This window comes from Lotus japonicus, chromosome 6, assembly GCF_012489685.1.
Source record: "Lotus japonicus ecotype B-129 chromosome 6, LjGifu_v1.2".
Taxonomy (NCBI): Eukaryota; Viridiplantae; Streptophyta; class Magnoliopsida; order Fabales; family Fabaceae; genus Lotus; species Lotus japonicus.
In genome coordinates this window covers 49,757,052-49,777,782 of record NC_080046.1, presented here as the reverse complement: position 1 = coordinate 49,777,782, position 20,731 = coordinate 49,757,052, and the positions used below count along the sequence as shown (strand labels likewise).

Below are 20,731 nucleotides of genomic sequence, written 5' to 3'. Positions count from 1 at the left end.
GTATAGTGAGTGAGAGATCCTCAAGATTTCCATAGTACTTTGCCATGATGTATTGTCTCCAATTTCATATTTATTCACTTATTTCACTAAAAAGCTAGGATCTATGGACTCACTCAGAAGTTACAAATCATCAATAATGAGTTCTTCCATGAATAACCAAGAGCGGATGTAGAAAGCAAATAAAAGAAAAGAACTTTCATTCCACAAAAATACATTTGATATGTTCTGTTTATTTGTTTTATTTTTGCTGCGAGATGTACATAAATATTTACCAAGTAAGAGAAAGGTCAGAGACTGCACACATGTAGGACTTTTATTTTAAGGTGAGGCTATTCCTCAAAGAAACAGGGTTAGAAAATGACATAGCTTTATGAAATTCATAACTTCAACTGTTTCATCCATAACGACCATTTAACAGCTTCTAAAAATTTGTCATTTCGCCGCAGTGCAGTGATTAGATTAATGTAGGTTTTCTTGTCAGGTTCTATTCCATTTTTTCTCATTTCCTTGATCAAGCCTACAGCATCTTCAACCATGCCTGCAATTCCATACGCCTTGATCAACGTGTTATAGCTGCACAAATCAGGTCTCAGACCATATTCTTTCAATTCTGCAAGCACGCCACCGACTTCCTCAATCCATCCTTGTTCTCCATAGATATTGATCATGGTGTTGTATGTGTAGTGGTCAGAGGCACAATTTGATTCCTTCATCTGTTGCAACACAGATCTAAATGTCTCCACTTGGCCATCTTTTCCATAAGCATTCAGCATTGAATTGTAGGCTTCAAGGGAAACTGAAAACCCATCAAATTGCATCTTCTGAACAGTTGATGACATGTTCTTGAAGTCTTTATTTTTCCCATATGCAGCTATTATTGTATTGTAAGTGATCACATCAACCAGACCTTGTTTCTTAGCCATGAAGTACAACCTTCTAACCTTCCTGAAAAGCTTGGCTTTTCCAAAAACATCAAGCATGACATTATAGGTAATTGTGTTAGGTGCGAATCCACGCTGTAGCATCTCATCAAAAAGCCTGGAAAGCTCATCAACTGGCAGAGCCTGAGAACAGCAGTTCAGGACACAACTATATAGTTCCTGGTCCCAATTCACTCTATCTTTGGAAATTTTGTAGTACATACCAGCTAATTTATCCACCATGTTACACCTTTGATAAATTCTCAACATATCACGCAACAAAAACTGGTCAGGAACGATATCCGGTCGCTTCTCAATTGCATCCAATACAGAACAAGCATCTTCCAAAGATCCAGATTTCACATACATTCTCACAACAATGCTGAAGGCAATCATATCCAAGGAAACTCCTGAGGACTTCAACTTGAGATACAACATCTCTGCTTCCTTGAAGAGGCCCATCACACTGTAAATGTCAATCATGGTGCACATGATGTGCTGGTTTGGCTTGTCAACGCTCTTCGGCATCTGATTGTATATCCTAACAGCATCCTGCAGCAAACCCCCCTCTTTGCAGGAGCAAATCAAAAGATGATACAAGTTGTCCTCATAATGCCTATCCTGCCACTTCTTGTCACCCAACACTCTCAAAGCATCTTCCACCAACCCATGCTTCACATAAGCCATGACCACAGTGGAGCAAGAACCCTGGCTAACCAAAACATGCTGATAAAGCGACCCCTTGAGCAAAAAAGGCACCTTGTTAATCTTTCCAACACTTTCATAAACACGCAAAACCGTACCAATAACAGAAGAACAATGGCAACCACAATGCAACATATCATCCAGTGTTCCAACAGCACCCTCCTCATCTCCATGCTCAGCTTGCAACTTCATCATCGTGTACAAGTTAGACGAACTCGGCTTGTAACCCAACCGTCTGAGCTCCTTGTAGTGCCACCTAGCCTGTTCATAATTCCCAGCCCTTCCCCAACCTTCAACCATGGAACGGTAAGTGGTCTCATCAGGATCCAACCCAACAACACCCTCTTCCTTCATCCTCAAAAACAATCCCTGAGCAGCATCCATTTTCGATGCCTTCCCATACCCAGTTATCATAGTGTTAAAAGCAATCACATTGGCACAAAACCCTGCTTCCTCCATTGACACCAAAACCCCCTCAGCTTCCCCCATTTTCCCTTGCTGACAAAACAAATTCAAAATCACCAACCAATTCTCAAAATTCAGAACCAACCCTTCTTTCTCCATCAACTCAACCACCCCTTCAGCCTTCTCATACAACCCCATTCTAGTATAAATCGTTATCATCGAAGAATTCGCCGCTTCGCAAACAACCCCAAACTGCCTCATCTTCGAGATGGCAAATTCAGCTTCATCCACATTCCACCCCTTCCGGTAAAGCCCCATCAGCATCCCGAACGTCGCCGCATTCGGAACGACGCCGTATTCCAACATCAAACGGAACCATTTCGCACCCAACCCCACTAGGCCCCGTTTGGAACAAGCGTAGATCACAGTGTTGAAAACGCGGTAACTCATCTCCGAACCGAAACTGGCGCGCATTTCCTGAACCAGCTTCTCTGCTCCTTCCCAGTCCAGGCTCTTGCACAGAGCTCGAATCGCAGCGTTGTAAGCATCGGCGTTGCGTTCCACCTTCCCGGCGCTCCTCATCCAGCTGAAAAACGACAGCGTTTTGGCGGCGTCATCGTTTTCGAGGCGTTTGAGGATGACGTTGCATTGGTCGGTGCTGAGTTCGAGGCTGCCGAGGTTAGCGAGGTCTACTACGTCAGTGTTGAGTTTCTCCGTGTTTGGCGGAGAGATGGTTTTGGCGGCGGAGGTGAGTTTTTGTGTGTTGGGGTTGCGGAGGTTCTTGGAAGCACGAAGCGGAGGGTTGGTTTTAAAGGGGCGGGGTCCGGCGTTGGCGTGGAGGTAGGTGGAGAGGGATGGGAGGGAGGGCTTTGAATCGAAAGCGTCGAGAGAGATGGGGAATCTGAGGGAGGCCATGGCGATGAGTGGTGGTGGTGGCACTTCATCTTGCTCTCATCTCATCTCATTGTGAGTGGATTTTGTGATTTTGCTATTGCTCATGTTGGTGGTTGAAAACAACAAAAATATCTTCACGTGAATCATGGTAAAAAATTTAGAGTGAACTATTGGTTATTTGGTTATGACGTTGGTATGTTATTCCACTTTATTGACTAGCCTTCATAATACACCATTTTGTTTAATGTTTAGCAATCTCCTATAGGGTAAACTAGGGGTGAACATGGCCGGGTAAATTCAATGAACCCGCCCAACCCAATCCGATCCAATAGAAAAAATGCGAGTTGGATCGGGCAATCGGGTTAGTCGGATAGATTTTACTATAACCTAACAAAATTCGGATCGGATTTCGGATTCAGTTCAAATCCATCCAACCCAACCCATAATCCATACATATAATAATAATTTTTTTTATTTTACTCATACTTGGAGTGCTAGTGTCGGAGTGTACTTGTATTTGTAGTTATTTGTCATATTTGAACTTAGAGTATTTGTTCATGTTGGTGGTTGAAAACAACAAAAATATCTTCACGTTAATTGGAGTAGTAAAAAAATATAGATAGAGTTATTGGTTATGAGTTATGACGTTGTAAACATTTTTTTAGCAATAGGTTAAATGTATAAAGGCCGACTTCAACTTATCTCTCAATCATCACTTGTTGAAAAGACTAGAGTTGAGGGACTCATGTTTTGAAGGTCAACCGGTAAAGGTCGACTTTAAGTTACCTCTCGACTGTCACCTGCGATGAAGGTTCATAGCTAGGAGACTCAACTTTCGAAGATTAAGTGCTAAATGTTGACTTCAACTTACCTCTTGAGTCTTGACCATCACCTGTGGTGTAGGCAAGAGATGAAAAACTCATGTTACGGAGTACATGGACGATCGTCGATTGTCGACCATGACCATGACCATCACCTTCGGTGAAGGCGGGACGAGGAACTTATGTTCTGGCAGTCATCATTGTGCTGTCACCGCCGGTCATATCGATCACCATATATCATGTCATGATGGATCGGCAAATTTGTGGGTCGAGCTGGATTTGAACCGATCAAACATAGTAATCGGGGTGCATGGTCATCCACCAACCATCAAAGCACTGCATGTCAACCACCGATTATGCACGACCAAGCATAGTTATAGGAGTGCATGGTCAGCCACCCACCACCACGTGCTGATTGTCGACTATGCCCGATTCGGGTGCATGGTCAACCATCAAAAATTTGAATGTCGACCATGTCCGACCAAACATAGTTATTCAGGTACATTGTGATCCACTGACTATCCAGTTATACCGACAATCCTCAGAACATGTTAGTCTACCAACCACGAAGATGTTGAGCGACTACAATCCCTTCATGTGTCAAAAGCAAACCACTGACCGTGTGAGCCCACTTGTCCAGCTCACTACGGACCAACCGCTAATCTCACTATCGACTGGTACCATTGCCATTTAACATTTTTAGTATCGGGACACTACTCATCGTTTGATCAAAGACGCCAAGTTCTTCGCGTCCGACAATTCGACGACCCCCAATATTTTCCGCCGACTCAAACCTCGAATATCACAAACTAAGCCCTATAAAAAGAGGAGAGAAAGCATACCAGGTACACGCACTTCATGAATTATTCCCTGCTTCTCACCCACATTCTAATTTGACTGTCAGAGTCTTTTTGCAGGTGCCACCCCTAGGGCATCCATACGATAGAAGTTTATCTTTCTTCCTATAATTTTATGTTTGAAAAAATACAAAGACAAGTTGCTATTATATAGGAAAGGTAACCAATCAAATGGATTCGTTTGTCTTTATTTCCAATTCTTTCAGTGACAGATATTTCCACAAACTGAATCACTGTGATGAGTAAAAATCGAGGAACAAGGGAGAATTCTATTGAGGAAGATTCCATGGTAAAAACAAATGGAAATGTGAACATAAACTTCACGAGGCGCTGAGTAGCTCGAGCTTGGGCATGGAGGTTCCTGCTAAGAAGGATTTGAGCAATGTCAGAGCAAGTTTTGGTCTGTGCAGAGGAACTTCGTGCCCTGCACCCCTTACAGTTACAAACGTGAGTCCAGCATATTCTTGAGTCCATCCTCCTACCTGCAGTTTCATTCACATATATAGATGATGCACTGAACTTAAGTGAACCAACATGGAAGAAAATATAACATAAACCAAGGGAAATCAAGTCATATGAAATGGAAAATTTGAAAAAAATAATTGTAATCTCTTACCTCCTCCTCATCATACCATGGACGCCAGGGGCTCACAGTTGGAAGCTTGAGAGCATCTATGCTATAGCGAGTAGATGTTACTGGGAGTACTGCATCTGTATTACCACTGATATAACATAAAGGACAGAAAATGTAAGTTATGTTAGGAGACAAAAATTGTTAGAGATCCATTAGACATAAATTATAACACCAGCTAAATTAATACGAAACTTGAAAGTATAGACATAAAAGTGAATGAGATGATAACATAACAATAAGGTAATCAACTGACCACATGTCATGTAAGTATTTTGTGATGATCAATTGTCTGATCATCTAAGGAACCTATAAGCATATACTAAAAAATTTATAATTTGGGATAAATCTTTATTTGCATTTTTTCCCCTGATTGCAATTCATTAGCAAACTGTCTTTGTGCCAGATCATTACTGCAAGTTAATTTGTCCTTCCTGGCTATAATTACTTTTATGCAAAGTAGGACAGCAGATGAATGAGTAAACACATATGCAAGGATGTTGTATATGTATTAGAACATGAGAATAACCTGAAAACCCATATCCGCAGTCCCGAATTAATAAGTTCTCGAAAAACATTGAGCACCGTTCTTGGAGAATCCTTCCAGTGGGTATTTATCACTTCACTGTAATGAATAAGTGGATTCTAATCTCTGTAAATTTGGTGAAGGAAATGAAACACATGCAAACATGGAGAGAAATAGAAGGAAGAACAATAATGCACTTTATGCTGTGGCTACAATCTCTAAATATGCTACCAATTATCAAAATCTTCAAATGATTTAGTTGCAAGGATTCTTGAATTTTTAGTTTCAAAATGAAAGGAGAATTGTAAAGAAGACATAGCAACTGAATGTTAAAATGATTTTTATTTTTACTGTTAAAAAAGACCAAAATGATAAACCACATTTCATTTGTTGTTTGACCTTTTCCAGCAATGAATTAAGAATGTATTTCAATAGCCATGCTTTCAAGTGTTTCTATAATGCGCATTACCTGCAGGTCTCCCATTTAGCAGGCTTATGATTTGGATCAACATGAAGAATCCTTTGGACCTCAGGTAGATTGAAGTATATAGTGGAGTGCTTCTCTGTGCAAGGATCATACCCAGCACCGAGTCTACCAAATCTCTGTTTCATGCCATAACAAATCAATAAGGATCAGCACTATAAATATCTCATAATTCAGACACATTGTAGCATGCCGAAAAATTCTTATCATTTGAAATATGTTCAAAATCTATATTTTTGGGTTTAACTTCGAATTTAAACCAAAAACTAATGAATGTCTTATGATAAACATAGTCAGACACACAATAGGATATAGAGGAAGATTGATACATAAAATTGGCTACTACAGGAAACAAATATAGGCTATTTATAGCATTCATTCACAGTAACATATGTTTTGGGAAATATATACATATACTGCACCATGAGAAATAAGAAAGTCATCAACAGCTAGCAATGTTGGGCGCTTAAGACCATAAGAAATTGAATCCAATGCTAAACAAGAAAGCTGTTCAAGAAAATGTCCACTCACATGCTTCTTTTTACTGTCTGATTTGACTGGCTAGCATTAGCATGGCAAGTAGGAGTAAAGATACTGTATGGATCTATATTGACAACTTCTTTATCAGCAATTTCAGAATTTTTTTCACATGAATGTGATGGGTGTAGGACTGACTGAGAATCACATAGCAGGTTCAAGAGCTTGTATGTTTCATCTGAAATCATACCACTTGACCACATGAACTGGTACATGCCCAGTTGATCATGGTAATCATCTAACAGAGCATTTCCCACCTGCAGCAAAGATATGTTGATTAAAATAATGATGACAAGAAGGATTAACCCAGGAATTACTTTTTTCCAAAAAAGCAGTCAGTAGATTCAGTACCATGTAACCTTTCAGATTTATAGCAATTTCTTTACAAGCTGTGTTGTGCTTCACAATAACTTGGCTAAGTTGAGGAACATAATGCCCTGAAACCCAGGATTAAAGATTGACCAATACAATTCGAACATTACAAATCCTACGTAAAGTAAATGAACCAGATTACCAGAATGAGAGTTCTCATCTCACTAATTTTGTTTACCTGCATAGCTCTCGCCGCTAATAAAGAAGTCTCTTCCTTTATACTGGGGAAAACGCTCAAACCACTTCAATAGAAATATCAGAGAGTCCTCAGCTGCACATAAAATTTTATTAATTCTACTGGCATGTGAATATGTGTGTAACGAGAAGAGAAGAATGCTAACTGGTAAAAGTGTTACCTGTCTTCTTATCGCCATGGTTTAGCAAGTCAGATGAAGTATTTGAATAGGAAAATCCAACTCCAGCAGGAGCGTCGACAAAAAGAATGTTGGCAACTACAAAAAGCACAAATGGTTAGACAAAATTGCATTTATGAAGCTTATTTCTTCATTAATTTTTCATTTCTGCAGTTCTGCTCATAAAAACCAGTACATGATAAGCATAAGTAAGATTCCTTTTGCAGTTATTTCAATAGAAAGGACAACTTCTTGACAGTTTCTATTGGAGGACATGTTATACAGAGCAGCTTAAGATAATATAAGGACTACATAGACATTAAAGAATGTGAAAACAATATGGCAGTAGGCATAGGTTCACCCTTATCATTATCAGATAAGCATTAAAAGCTGTGGAGTACAATATGTGCAGTAGGCATATATTCACAGATGTAGTTATCAAATAAGCATTGAAAACTCTAGAGGAAGACATAAAACTCTAGAGGAAGACATAGGACAGTTAGAAATTTAACTACCAGTGGAGATGGGGGTGAAAAAGCTCAAATGCACAAGGATTAAACATAGTGAGGAGCATACAAGTAGAAACAGTAACACCAATAGACCTAATATTTAAGAATTTGGGTCAGAATATGTTGGGGAGAGTCACGGCGAGGACCCATAGGTCAAGACCGAGGGGAGACACCAAGGAGATCTTGAACACCACCTCTTAACCAATGTGGGACTCCAACTCAGCACTTGAACTCCCAACAATCTCCCCCTCAAGTGTGAGTCCCTCAACCACATCACCCATGGTCCTCCCGTCAAGGCGGAAGCTATCAACCGTCACTATGGTTACTAACCATCGGCCCCTCCGCAGAAGTTACCCGACCGTTACCATGGTTACTAACCACCGGCCCCTCTGCGGAAGTTATCCAACCGTTACCATGGTCTCACGAATCATCGGCTCTGATACCACTTGTTAGGGAGAGTCACGGAGAGGACCCATGGGTCAAGGCCAAGGGGCACATCTTAACCAATGTGGGACTCCAACTCCGCACTTGAATTCCCAACAGAATATGATGTTAAATTATTGGTTTCCTTGGTTAGTTCATTGTATATAAGTGTATGTTTGGTTTGGCATTATGTCGAATTGCAAAGGTAATTTCACGCATCTCAAGGTTTCAACAAAAAAACTAGAATTTGACAGGTTGACTCAATGTGGATTGGAGACGGAGGCATTTTGCCATGTGAGCGCATGTGGATCCACATTGAGTTCAACCAAAATCTAAATACGCTAAGGGCTTGTTTGGTGGTCAGGATAGGATATGATAGGATATGATATGTGAGCAAGATATCAACAGGATAGGATAAAAGCAGGATAGACTCTTATCATATCCTGTGTTTGAGGTGCACATGGTAAGGACAGGATATGATAAGGAAAAATGTATCAGATTTATATTTGAATAAAAAATACATTTAAAATTCATCATTATATTAAATTTAATTTCTTTACATTTTCATGAATGAGTCTATATTTTAAAATAAATAAAATTAATATAAATTTTATTAATTAGCCTATTTTATTGTTTTGAAGATACCCTATATTTTAAATAAAATTATGTAGTTAACCGATTGGTTTTCACTTAGTTGTGACACATGATAATTAACAATGAAAGTTAACTAAATTAAGAATATTATTATTTCAAAAGTACTTTATATTTGAATTATAAATTATTATATATAGATAAGTAGTTTTAAATAATAGGAGATGAAAATAAAAAATTAATCTATTACTATTAAAAAATCAATATTTGTAATCAATGTTTTTGTGACACGTGATAAACAATAAAAATTAACTAAATTAAAAATATTATTATTTAAAAAATACTTTATATTTAAATTATTATATAAGTAGATAAATAATTTTTAAATAATAGGAGATGAAAATACTAAATTAGTCTATTATTATAAATAAATCAATATTTGTAAGTGAGTAGTCTATTTTACTATTTATGAATAATAATTGTATTTATTTTTTATTTTAGTTAAATTAATATTTTTATATTTATTAATTAATATTACTATAAATTATAAATTATATAATATTAAAATAAATTAATTTGGAGTTAGGATACTGAAAGAAAATATATAACTGGTATCCTATCCTGCTCTATCCTAGCTCCCCCCTTAGGATAACTTTTACACATGATTGACAGGATAGGATAGGAGACAGGATAGTGTTATCATATCCTGCTGGCGCAACAAACAGCAGATAACAACAGGATATGATTATTATCATGTCCTATCCTATCGTGTCCTGGTCACCAAACGGGCCTTAAATCTCGAAGATGTTCCCCTGCCCCAACAGGGGGAACCATTCACAGAAATTGAAAAAAAAATAAAAATTGACCAGCTTGTAGGTTGACACTCACCTTGATTCCAAGCATACGGATTGAGATAAAGGGTCTTGCCATCTGGCTTTATATGAAAAGGGCCAATTTCTTCTGCCTCCCCATAAGCAATGGACGAACATCCAGGTCCTGAAATATCCCAACAAGAATTTTTGTTACATTCCAATCCCAATAGTAAGTAGTAACAGAGCCTGATCATCACAAGTTACAGGAGCAACAAGTTATGTCCTTATTCCAATCCAACAACTATCACAAGCAAACTTGATTAAAATTTCAAAATTGAGCTAAAAAACAATTAGTGAAGATTACTACTAGTAGTAGAGTTTAAGGTTAAATCAATCAACCTCCATTTAGCCATAAAACAAGGGGTTTGGTGAAATGATCCGTTTTAAAATAAAAGTGGGGACAAAAAAAAGACAGAGAATAGAAGATTAAAAAAAAAACAAGAAAAACAAAAATCTAACCTTTAAAAAACCCATCGTAACCCCACCCTATTCCTAATGAAAAAAAAAACAATTCCCTAATTCTTAAAACAAAACCACGTAATACTACCCCATCTACCCACTACTTTTCTATCTAAACCTTATGTTCTCTCTCGTTTTTGCTCTGCGTCAGAGAGCAAGCAATTGATTATCTCCCACAAATTCTTGTTCATCTTTTGTTCTTTTTCACTACAAGTTCCACACCAAATTTCCGATTCCAATAGACACCCATGAAGGAATATTTTGGCATCCAAGTGGAAGTGCTTTTGGGATAATTTTGAGGGTTAGGGTTTGTGCTCTAAGGAAGGAGAAGAGTATCCACTCCTACAGAATTGTTCTTCCTATTTCATTGAGGTATATCTATCACTTATAGATTTAAAGAATGATATCATAGTATATGTTAGACTTGAGTAGGATTTTTTTAGGGGTTTGGGTACATAATTGGGGATTTCATAGTTGCTCATGGGTAGTACGACATAAGATAATTGTTGCTGAAGGTTTGAAGTTGATTTTTGGTGTTCAGATCTGCCGGTTAGTGGTTCGTTTGGTTGTCGCGCCGTTGTAGAGAGCAATCGTGTTGGTTCTTCGTAACTGTGAGTGGTTTTCAATTGCTATGACATATTTTTAACAGTCTTATAACTGATTTAATTACTTTATCATATTGCCTATTTATCTAAATTGGGGAAACATGTTTTTTATATGTTTGACTATCATTCTTGAACTCTGAAAGCTGATTTTATGAAGCTGATTTTGAGTATGTTTTATGAGTTGATATGAGAAGAGAATGACATTGGTTTAATTTTGAAATTATATGAAATTGAGATTGTGAACTTGAAAAGCTTTTATGAGCATTGAAAAGTTGATGTTGAGAATGTTATTTTGAAAAGCTTTGATGAGTATTGGAAAGCTGATTTTGAGACTGTTGATGAGACTTGATATGATTTGAGAAAATGGTTTTGGGGATCCTTGATAGAACCCCGTAGCCGTTAGCTGAGGTAACGGCCTAGGTGCACCTAGCTAGTTTAATTTCGGGAGGAGAGGGCTATCCGTTAGATGGAGCCGCCAGTGCACGGAAAGGGCTATCAACGAGATGTAGCTTCCCCCGATGAGATTGATGAGATATGACATGATTCCGGGTGAGAGGGCTATCCGTTAGATGGAGCCGCCTCTTGGGTAAGATAATCCTTAAGAGGAAAGGGCTATCAACGAGATGTAGCTTCCCCCGATGACACGATGTGACTTAAGAAAGGAAAGGGCTATCCGTTAGATGGAGCCGCCCCTATCGGAGAGGCCATCCCTTAGGAGGAAAGGGCTATCAACGAGATGGAGCCGCCTCATGGTTCTACATGTGTAACCCTATTAATTATATTTTTGGTTTTATGTTTTTCATATCTGGACATGATTTTAACTGTATTTATTTGAAATGGTTATTTATGAACTTTATGATTTTTGTCAAGTTCATTGTTGAAATGATTTAAACTGGTATTATTGATGATATAAATTGTTTATACTGAGCTGAGAGCGAAAAACTCGTGCCTAGTTTGTTTCCCCTTCCTGTTCATGGGGGTTGTTGACTGCTCACTAAGTCTTTGTGACTTACCCCATTCATTATTTTCCCTCCACAGATTTTCAGGCAACTGAGTAGCAGATTGTTGTCAGGTTCAGATCATTCGGCCCATTTCGTTTATAGGCCTCATTTGGCAGGTGGTCATATTGGTATCTTTGTTGGTCTTTGTTATTCTGCAGCTATAGGGGAGTCTTGGGGGATATAGTTGTTATTTATTTTTAAATTTAAGAAATTGCACTTTAGTGCTGAATTTGGAATTTATGTATTCTTGGAATTCTAGTTATGATAAATATCAATTGATAGGTTTTATTATTTTGGAGATATTGATATTACAGGAAATATTATTTTGTATTTTTTTTTTTTACAAATTCTGGTAAACATGTATAACTTTGGGAAATCATTTTGGAAAGTGGGTTTTGGTTAAACAGGCTTGCCAGGCTAAGGTGATAGTCTGTGCGCCGGTCACGGCTTAGGATTTTGGGTCGTGACAAAGTTGGTATCAGAGCTTTGGTTGTAGGTCCTATTAGCTGCAGACATGAGGTTGTAATGGAATCTTGCTAGTAAATTGTGAACCGCGGCACAACTTACTTCAAAGATGCTATTAACGCCTCATGAGAGTCCTAAAGTTGTTTCCAAAGTGTGATTTGAGTTTGTTCCTCATTCACTGAGTTCTGAGTCATGTGTTATGTTTGATGAATATTCTTTGTTCTGTTAGGATGCCACCTAAATTAGGATTTCTATTATAAGACGATTAGCTTGTTAGAACCCTCCGTAAGACATTTGGGGTCAGTAGCGTTCGACAGTGTAGTGCAAGCCAAAGGCGATAGACGTTGGTTGTTTGTTGACGTAGGAAATGTTAAGGTGCTTATATCGAGACAATGAAATTTATGAATGATAGAGCTTGCAATTGGCTTGAAGGGATTACAACATGATGTGAATCTATGTGTTGGAGTTGTTATTGGGAGCGTCAACCAAGTGTTAGAAAAAGGGAGCAACAACAAGTGAGTGTCATTGGAGAGGTTGATGTCACATTGATTGTTCACGTTAAACTTAATTATCATGCTTTTCTAGTACTAGTCAAGGGTGGATCATAGAGGTTTATTGATGCTTTTGAGAGTATATGGAGAGCACTTGGATGCTCATGCATAAGGGTGGCAAAGTTAACGTCATTCAGTTGGAGGATTGTAACACATGATTGATCTAATGACTTTATGGTATGTGAGCGATTGGATCGGCTTTGATAACGTGAATAAATTTTCCTAGAAACTCATAAATCGCTTTTTTTCTAAATTGTTAGAGATGACTTTGCATATAAGTTTGAGCTGCTGAAGAAAATTGATAATAATTTCTCAAGTACTCTCTAGAGTAATTCTAGTAGATAATCTTAAAGCTTTATGTAGAGTCATAGACTAGATTTAAAGGGCCCTTACGATCCATTTTTCCTCAAATGCATTTTTGCATGAGATCTACACCTTGTTTTGTTTGTCAAAAGATCATCATGTAGCTTTCTTTGGAGATAGTAGGGTGTGACATTAGCGCAGTCAGACAAGTCATATTATGGAGGATTTTCTTGGGGTTGTGGTGCAACTTCCTCTAGTCGTGGATAAGCGTTAGTAGAAGCGTCTTTAGCATTTTCTTTGACTCCCTACAACACTTGTAGACAAGCTATGAGTTCTTTTCGCCGAGGTCGTGCAGTATCTAAAAATAATGATAAATGAAACAGTAGTCGATGTTAACGACATGTAAGGAGAGTTGAGCTCGAGTCTTTATTTTGACCCATCAAGATGTTTAGGCAACCAATGAAGTGGCAATAAGTATACTCCCTATATGATATTGAGATGATTATGTTTTCCTTAGCGCTAAAGATATATACTCTTTTATCATTGTTGTCAGCTTAGTGAATTATCTTCTTTCATGAATAAGATGTTGGTCATTGCTGAACCTCTTGGAGAGTATTTGATAGTTGAGTTTGTGAACCATTATTTTTAAGGTATCCATTGGAGATCGATTGAGAGTTGTTGATAGTCGTTACAGCTTAAGACATAATTGATTTTAATGTGATCTTTGGATATAGATTGGATAATCTTTTGTCAATGATACTTTGGACTGTCATAAATAGGGTGGTGAGATTTAAAGTACCGCGAGAGTTGTTTTTCTCATTTCCGGGAGAGTGAAGTTGGACACCTCACAATCCAGTTTCAGCATTGAAAGTTAACAAGTTACTACGGAAGAGTTGTAGATGACAATTGATCTTGGTAAGAGATACTCAGTTAGCAAAATTGAAACTAGAAGAGATTTTTGTAGTGTGTATTTTGCAGAATGTATTTCCTAGAGAATTTTCTGGTGTACCTTCCAATAAGGGGATAGAGTTCTCCATATAGTTAGTTTCTAAACCAGATTTATTGTGAAGAAGAGAGTCAAGACTGTGTAGTTATGTGTAGACTACAAGCTAATGGAGAATATGATGGTATAAAAAAAAAGACTTAGTGATCTAGGTACCATAAATGGAATATTAAGAAAGAGAGAATTTTGAAGACCACTTACAAAACATGTTATGACTGTAATGGGTTGTTAGTCATGCATTTAGACTTAGTGATGTCAATGCTGTTTTAAGAATTCAATGAACCGCATCTTTAAGTCATTCTTTTAGCACTTTGTGATTGTGTTTATTGGAGGTATTCTCATTCATTCTGAGGATAAAGAAGAACACTATAAGCTTGCTAATAGAAGAGTTATGTTTGGGATTGTCCATCCCAAAGGACTGTCGACTTTTATGCAGATTCATTTTAATTTGGTTGGTGATTGGGTTAATGATGAGAAACATGATCAAGGTCAAGATTCATAGGTGGTGAAGTTGGTAGAGGATTTTTAAGGTAAAAAGGTTCCACGTTTTCCAGTAGACTCTGATGATATTTATGACTTTAATGTCGGCTGTGTGTGCCTAATACAAATAGTTTGTGGAGGAAAATATTAGAGGATGTTTATCATTATTTTTAGATCATACATCCAGGTTCTAATAAAATGCATTAAGATATGAAGAAATTTTATTTATGGGAAAGGATGAAGGAGGACAAAAAAAAATTTGTTTCTAAAGGTTTAGCATGTCGACAGGTGACAGATGAGCATAAAAGCAAATAATGTTGCTTCAATCCATTAAGATACCATAGGGAAAGTGAGAAGGTGTAGTTATGAACTTGGTGAGAGGTTTGCTTAGGAAATTAATACGTTATGATTTTGTATCGGTAATTATGGATCAATTGACTGAGTATGTACACTTTTGCCTATAAATAGTAGGGTTAAATATGTTTATGGTCCCTGTGTATTGAGGACAGTTTGAGTTTGGCCCCTATTTTTTTCAAAGTAAAGCAACCATCCCTCCGATTACACTTTTCGTAACAAACCACCCTTAACTCCGCCAGTCCTTGCCAAATGCCATCACCTGAGGGGACGTGGCATTGCCACGTATTAAATGAGGTTGACCTGGAATTTTTTTTTTCAGTAAAAATTAAAAATGACGTTTTTTTTTTCTTCTTCTCAATTACAAAATTAACATTTCCAATCTAAACAACCCAACATTAAAACCGAACATTATGTAATTTGACCCACACTTATCCAACAATTCAATTCCAACACTTATTCATTTCCAACACTTATTCCATTTCCAACACTTGATCATAAACATTATCTTCATCTTCCAACACTTGACCAGAAACATTACCCAGCCATTTGCTTCGAACAAATCGAACAACTTGCGTGAAGAACAAAGGGAAAGAACAAATCGCGTGAACGAACGTGACAAGAAGGAAGAAGACTTCAACCGAGCGAAAGAATCGCAAGGTTAGTATGATTTTTTGCGTTTTAGCAGTTCGGGTTTAGGGTTTTCTGGGTACAATAGACTTAGGGTTCCTGGGTTTGCTGGGTTTAGGTGCATAATCGTGTTACGGTTTAAGAGTTTAAGCGTTCCATTTTGTTGAACGGGAATGGGGTTTTGATTTAGGGTTTCTATTTTCCCTTGTTGAAATGATTCGTTGTTTCTTTTGTAGGATGTCTTTCACGGTTCTGATTCACCACATGGGGGCTTTTCGTTTTGAGCCACATGTGCATTATGCAGGAGACCTTGTTGAGGTTCATGCATGCCATGGAAATGACATAGATATGTGGTCCTATTTTGAATGTCGCACTCTTGTGAAGTCCCTTGGGTACACTGCAAACTTCAAGATATGGTGGAGAACAAATGAGGATGCTGCTGAAAACCTGTATAGGGAGTTGCTTACGGATGATGATGCTATGGTACTTGCTTCATATGCTATTCATAACAAGTGTGAAGTAAGTCTATTTGTGGAGCATATTGTAGAAGTGGTTGATCCAATTGAAATGCTGCCTGATGTTGAGGACCATATTGTTGAGGAGCCATTTCATGAGAACCCTATTGCTGAGGAGCCAATTGCTGAGGAGCCAATTGCTGAGGAGCCAATTGCTGAGGAGCCTATTGCTGAGGAGCCAATTGCTGAGGAGCCAATTGCTGAGGAGCCTATTGTTGAGGAGCCTAATCCTACTGGAAAAAGAAAAAGAAAGAGCTCACCTACAAAGAAGTCACCTAGAAAGAAATTTCCTAGAAAGAAGACCCCTTCTGCATCCAAGGCTGTTGGTGCTTCTGCACCTCCAGAGGCAGCAGCTGTGACACCAAGTGTGAAGAACCCTCATTTTAAGCCCCCTACCAAGAAGTCAGCTCAAAGGAGGTCTGCAAGGATGAGGGCAGTTGTGCATCAAACCAAAAATAATAAAGGCAAGGCGATAGTAGTTGAGTTGTCTAGTGATGAAGATGGTGTGGTTGAGGATACTCATGCAACTGAGGTTCCTGAAGATGTTGAACTTGATGAGGTTGTTAGCATCCCTGGTAATCATGGTGATCATGATGATTCAGACACTGACAATTCTGTTGCTGGCATTCAGTTAAATGATAGTGAGGAGGAGAGGAATGCTGAAGGTGATGGGTTTGAGAATGGTCTCAAAATTCGAGGACGAATTTTCTTTAAGGGGGGAAGATTGAAATGATCCGTTTTAAAATAAAAGTGGGGACAAAAAAAAAAGACAGAGAATAGAAGATTAAAAAAAAAACAAGAAAAACAAAAATCTAACCTTTAAAAAACCCACCGTAACCCCACCCTATTCCTAATGAAAAAAAAAACAATTCCCTAATTCTTAAAACAAAACCACGTAATACTACCCCATCTACCCACTACTTTTCTATCTAAACCTTATGTTCTCTCTCGTTTTTGCTCTGCGTCAGAGAGCAAGCAATTGATTATCTCCCACAAATTCTTGTTCATCTTTTGTTCTTTTTCACTACAAGTTCCACACCAAATTTCCGATTCCAATAGACACCCATGAAGGAATATTTTGGCATCCAAGTGGAAGTGCTTTTGGGATAATTTTGAGGGTTAGGGTTTGTGCTCTAAGGAAGGAGAAGAGTATCCACTCCTACAGAATTGTTCTTCCTATTTCATTGAGGTATATCTATCACTTATAGATTTAAAGAATGATATCATAGTATATGTTAGACTTGAGTAGGATTTTTTTTAGGGGTTTGGGTACATAATTGGGGATTTCATAGTTGCTCATGGGTAGTACGACATAAGATAATTGTTGCTGAAGGTTTGAAGTTGATTTTTGGTGTTCAGATCTGCCGGTTAGTGGTTCGTTTGGTTGTCGCGCCGTTGTAGAGAGCAATCGTGTTGGTTCTTCGTAACTGTGAGTGGTTTTCAACTGCTATGACATATTTTTAACAGTCTTATAACTGATTTAATTACTTTATCATATTGCCTATTTATCTAAATTGGGGAAACATGTTTTTTATATGTTTGACTATCATTCTTGAACTCTGAAAGCTGATTTTATGAAGCTGATTTTGAGTATGTTTTATGAGTTGATATGAGAAGAGAATGACATTGGTTTAATTTTGAAATTATATGAAATTGAGATTGTGAACTTGAAAAGCTTTTATGAGCATTGAAAAGTTGATGTTGAGAATGTTATTTTGAAAAGCTTTGATGAGTATTGGAAAGCTGATTTTGAGACTGTTGATGAGACTTGATATGATTTGAGAAAATGGTTTTGGGGATCCTTGATAGAACCCCGTAGCCGTTAGCGGAGGTAACGGCCTAGGTGCACCTAGCTAGTTTAATTTCGGGAGGAGAGGGCTATCTGTTAGATGGAGCCGCCAGTGCACGGAAAGGGCTATCAACGAGATGTAGCTTCCCCCGATGAGATTGATGAGATATGACATGATTCCGGGTGGAGAGGGCTATCCGTTAGATGGAGCCGCCTCTTGGGTAAGATAATCCTTAAGAGGAAAGGGCTATCAACGAGATGTAGCTTCCCCCGATGACACGATGTGACTTAAGAAAGGAAAGGGCTATCCGTTAGATGGAGCCTCCCCTATCGGAGAGGCCATCCCTTAGGAGGAAAGGGCTATCAACGAGATGGAGCCGCCTCATGGTTCTACATGTGTAACCCTATTAATTATATTTTTGGTTTTATGTTTTTCATATCTGGACATGATTTTAACTGTATTTATTTGAAATGGTTATTTATGAACTTTATGATTTTTGTCAAGTTCATTGTTGAAATGATTTAAATTGGTATTATTGATGATATAAATTGTTTATACTGAGCTGAGAGCGAAAAACTCGTGCCTAGTTTGTTTCCCCTTCCTGTTCATGGGGGTTGTTGACTGCTCACTAAGTCTTTGTGACTTACCCCATTCATTATTTTCCCTCCACAGATTTTCAGGCAACTGAGTAGTAGATTGTTGTCAGGTTCAGATCATTCTGCCCATTTCGTTTATAGGCCTCATTTGGCAGGTGGTCATATTGGTATCTTTGTTGGTCTTTGTTATTCTGCAGCTATAGGGGAGTCTTGGGGGATATAGTTGTTATTTATTTTTAAATTTAAGAAATTGCACTTTAGTGCTGAATTTGGAATTTATGTATTCTTGGAATTCTAGTTATGATAAATATCAATTGATAGGTTTTATTATTTTGGAGATATTGATATTACAGGAAATATTATTTTGTATTTTTTTTTTACAAATTCTGGTAAACATGTATAACTTTTTGGAAAGTGGGTTTTGGTTAAACAGGCTTGCCAGGCTAAGGTGATAGTCTGTGCGCCGGTCACGGCTTAGGATTTTGGGTCGTGACATTTGGATTGAGGATCTTGATCAGCCTCCATGAACCAGTAGAAGAGTGCTCTCCCAGCTTTGTCATTGACCGTGATGTAGCCAGAATAGTGTGCAAAGCTGGTGTTGAAGTTTTGACCAGGGAGCCTACCAACCTTGTCATGGTGTTGGTGAACAAATGGGTCTGATGATGTTGCAAAATTGATGCATAGTAAAAGGGTGGCAACTATGGCTATGGCCAAAATTTGAGACCACTCAGATTGGGCCATTTGCCAAAATCACAAGCTTCTGCTTGAATGGTTGTTGCCTGCTTGCTTGGAGATATATAGTAGATTATACGGTTCCACGTGCATTGCAAGCATAGGTTTTATATAAACTATTATGGAAAATGATTGAGACACGCAATACCAAAAAATGGAAAAAAAAAATATGTTAATTATGTTGTTGGTCCTATAAATATGGTAATGTTTGAGTTTAGTACTCGGCAGAGTAAAGTTGCGTATGCATCCTATATTTATAGAAAAGTTTGGATTTGTTCCTCTCGCCTGAATGGGTTTGCATGTCCTATGAAAGCTAGCTTATGAACTTAGAGCATCTTCAATGGTAGTATCTAATGTTAAATACATATTCATATGAGTATCTATTATTATTGGAGTACATATTCAATTTCAACATGACAAATATGAAAAAAAAAAAAAAAAGAGAACGCATTTTAATGAGAAAGGAAGAGAGAGATGGGAAAGAGAGAGTTGGGGGAGGAAGGAAGAAGTATGTATCAATGTGTGTTTGGTGGGGTTGTCTAAATAACCCATAATAAAAATTGGGTTAAATCACCCATGATTAAGTGTACCAATTAGATTATAACATGTGTTTTTATATTTTCCACCTCACTTTGTTCAACTCCTTTATTTTACATTTTCATAATTTTTATTTTATTAAATAATTTAATTACGAAATAAACCTATCAATTTAGATAATAACGTACGACTCCTTCATTAAAAAAAAAATACTTCTAAAAGAGAAAACAAAAAACCTAATCCCCATTTTCTTCCCTGTACGCTAGCTTTTCAGATGGAAATTGTTTTTACATCCAACTTTTCCCTAACATACAACATAGAAATTGCAGTAATCAATATAATCATAGACTGGATGCATAAAATAGCAAACGATAATCACATTAACTTTCTCATTCATTTTTGATTGACCAATTCCTTCCATCTAACCACAGTAAAGACATTGCAACAATCAAGTAATCAACAAATTTTTTTTCTAAGAATAAAAGAGAAGAGTGATGAATCTTTAACGTGTTTCTTTTTGTTACTGGCATTTCTCATCTTCAAAACCAGGAGGTTGGTGCACATACACTTCCTCTGAGATGTATCCATTTAAGAAGGCACTCTTAACATCCATCTGATGAAGAATTATGTTGTGATTTACTGAAAATGAGATCAGCAGTCTGATAGCTTCCAATCTTGCTACTGGAGCAAATGTTTCAGTATAATCTATTCTTTCTTGCTGACTGTAGGCTTGAGCAACTAGCATTGCTTCTATTTAAATAGAGAAACCTAGCCTACACGTTTAAAAATAACAGAAAATATTTCCTAACA

The 20,731-nt window shown here is 37.7% G+C and overlaps 2 protein-coding genes and 1 pseudogene across 6 annotated transcripts; 1 reads left to right on the top strand and 2 right to left on the bottom strand.

Moving 5' to 3' along the window:
• Nucleotides 1–169: 169 nt before the first annotated feature.
• On the bottom strand, nt 170–3,029 carry LOC130723201 (pentatricopeptide repeat-containing protein At4g30825, chloroplastic). Its single transcript, XM_057574162.1, has one exon. It carries the CDS (start codon nt 2,943–2,945, stop codon nt 378–380), a length of 2,568 nt encoding a protein of 855 aa, XP_057430145.1. The 5' UTR covers nt 2,946–3,029; the 3' UTR covers nt 170–377.
• A 1,821-nt stretch (nt 3,030–4,850) lies between these two features.
• LOC130726101 (serine carboxypeptidase II-2-like) lies at nt 4,851–19,404 on the bottom strand (annotated as a pseudogene).
• Nucleotides 10,286–19,228, top strand: LOC130726100 (uncharacterized). Of its 5 annotated transcripts, none has more exons than XM_057577328.1 (5): nt 10,286–10,731; nt 10,901–10,970; nt 12,373–17,455; nt 17,626–17,695; nt 18,729–19,075. In XM_057577328.1, exon 3 carries the CDS (start codon nt 15,965–15,967, stop codon nt 16,997–16,999), a length of 1,035 nt encoding a protein of 344 aa, XP_057433311.1. In that variant the 5' UTR covers nt 10,286–10,731; nt 10,901–10,970; nt 12,373–15,964; the 3' UTR covers nt 17,000–17,455; nt 17,626–17,695; nt 18,729–19,075. The 5 variants fall into 5 exon arrangements, with proteins under 5 accessions (XP_057433311.1, XP_057433312.1, XP_057433314.1 ...); XM_057577329.1 differs by lacking the exon at nt 18,729–19,075 and adding an exon at nt 19,086–19,228 and having other exon boundaries at nt 10,332–10,731; nt 15,654–17,455; XM_057577331.1 differs by lacking the exons at nt 10,286–10,731; nt 10,901–10,970; nt 18,729–19,075 and adding an exon at nt 19,086–19,228 and having other exon boundaries at nt 15,060–15,781; nt 15,988–17,455.
• Nucleotides 19,405–20,731: the final 1,327 nt, after the last annotated feature.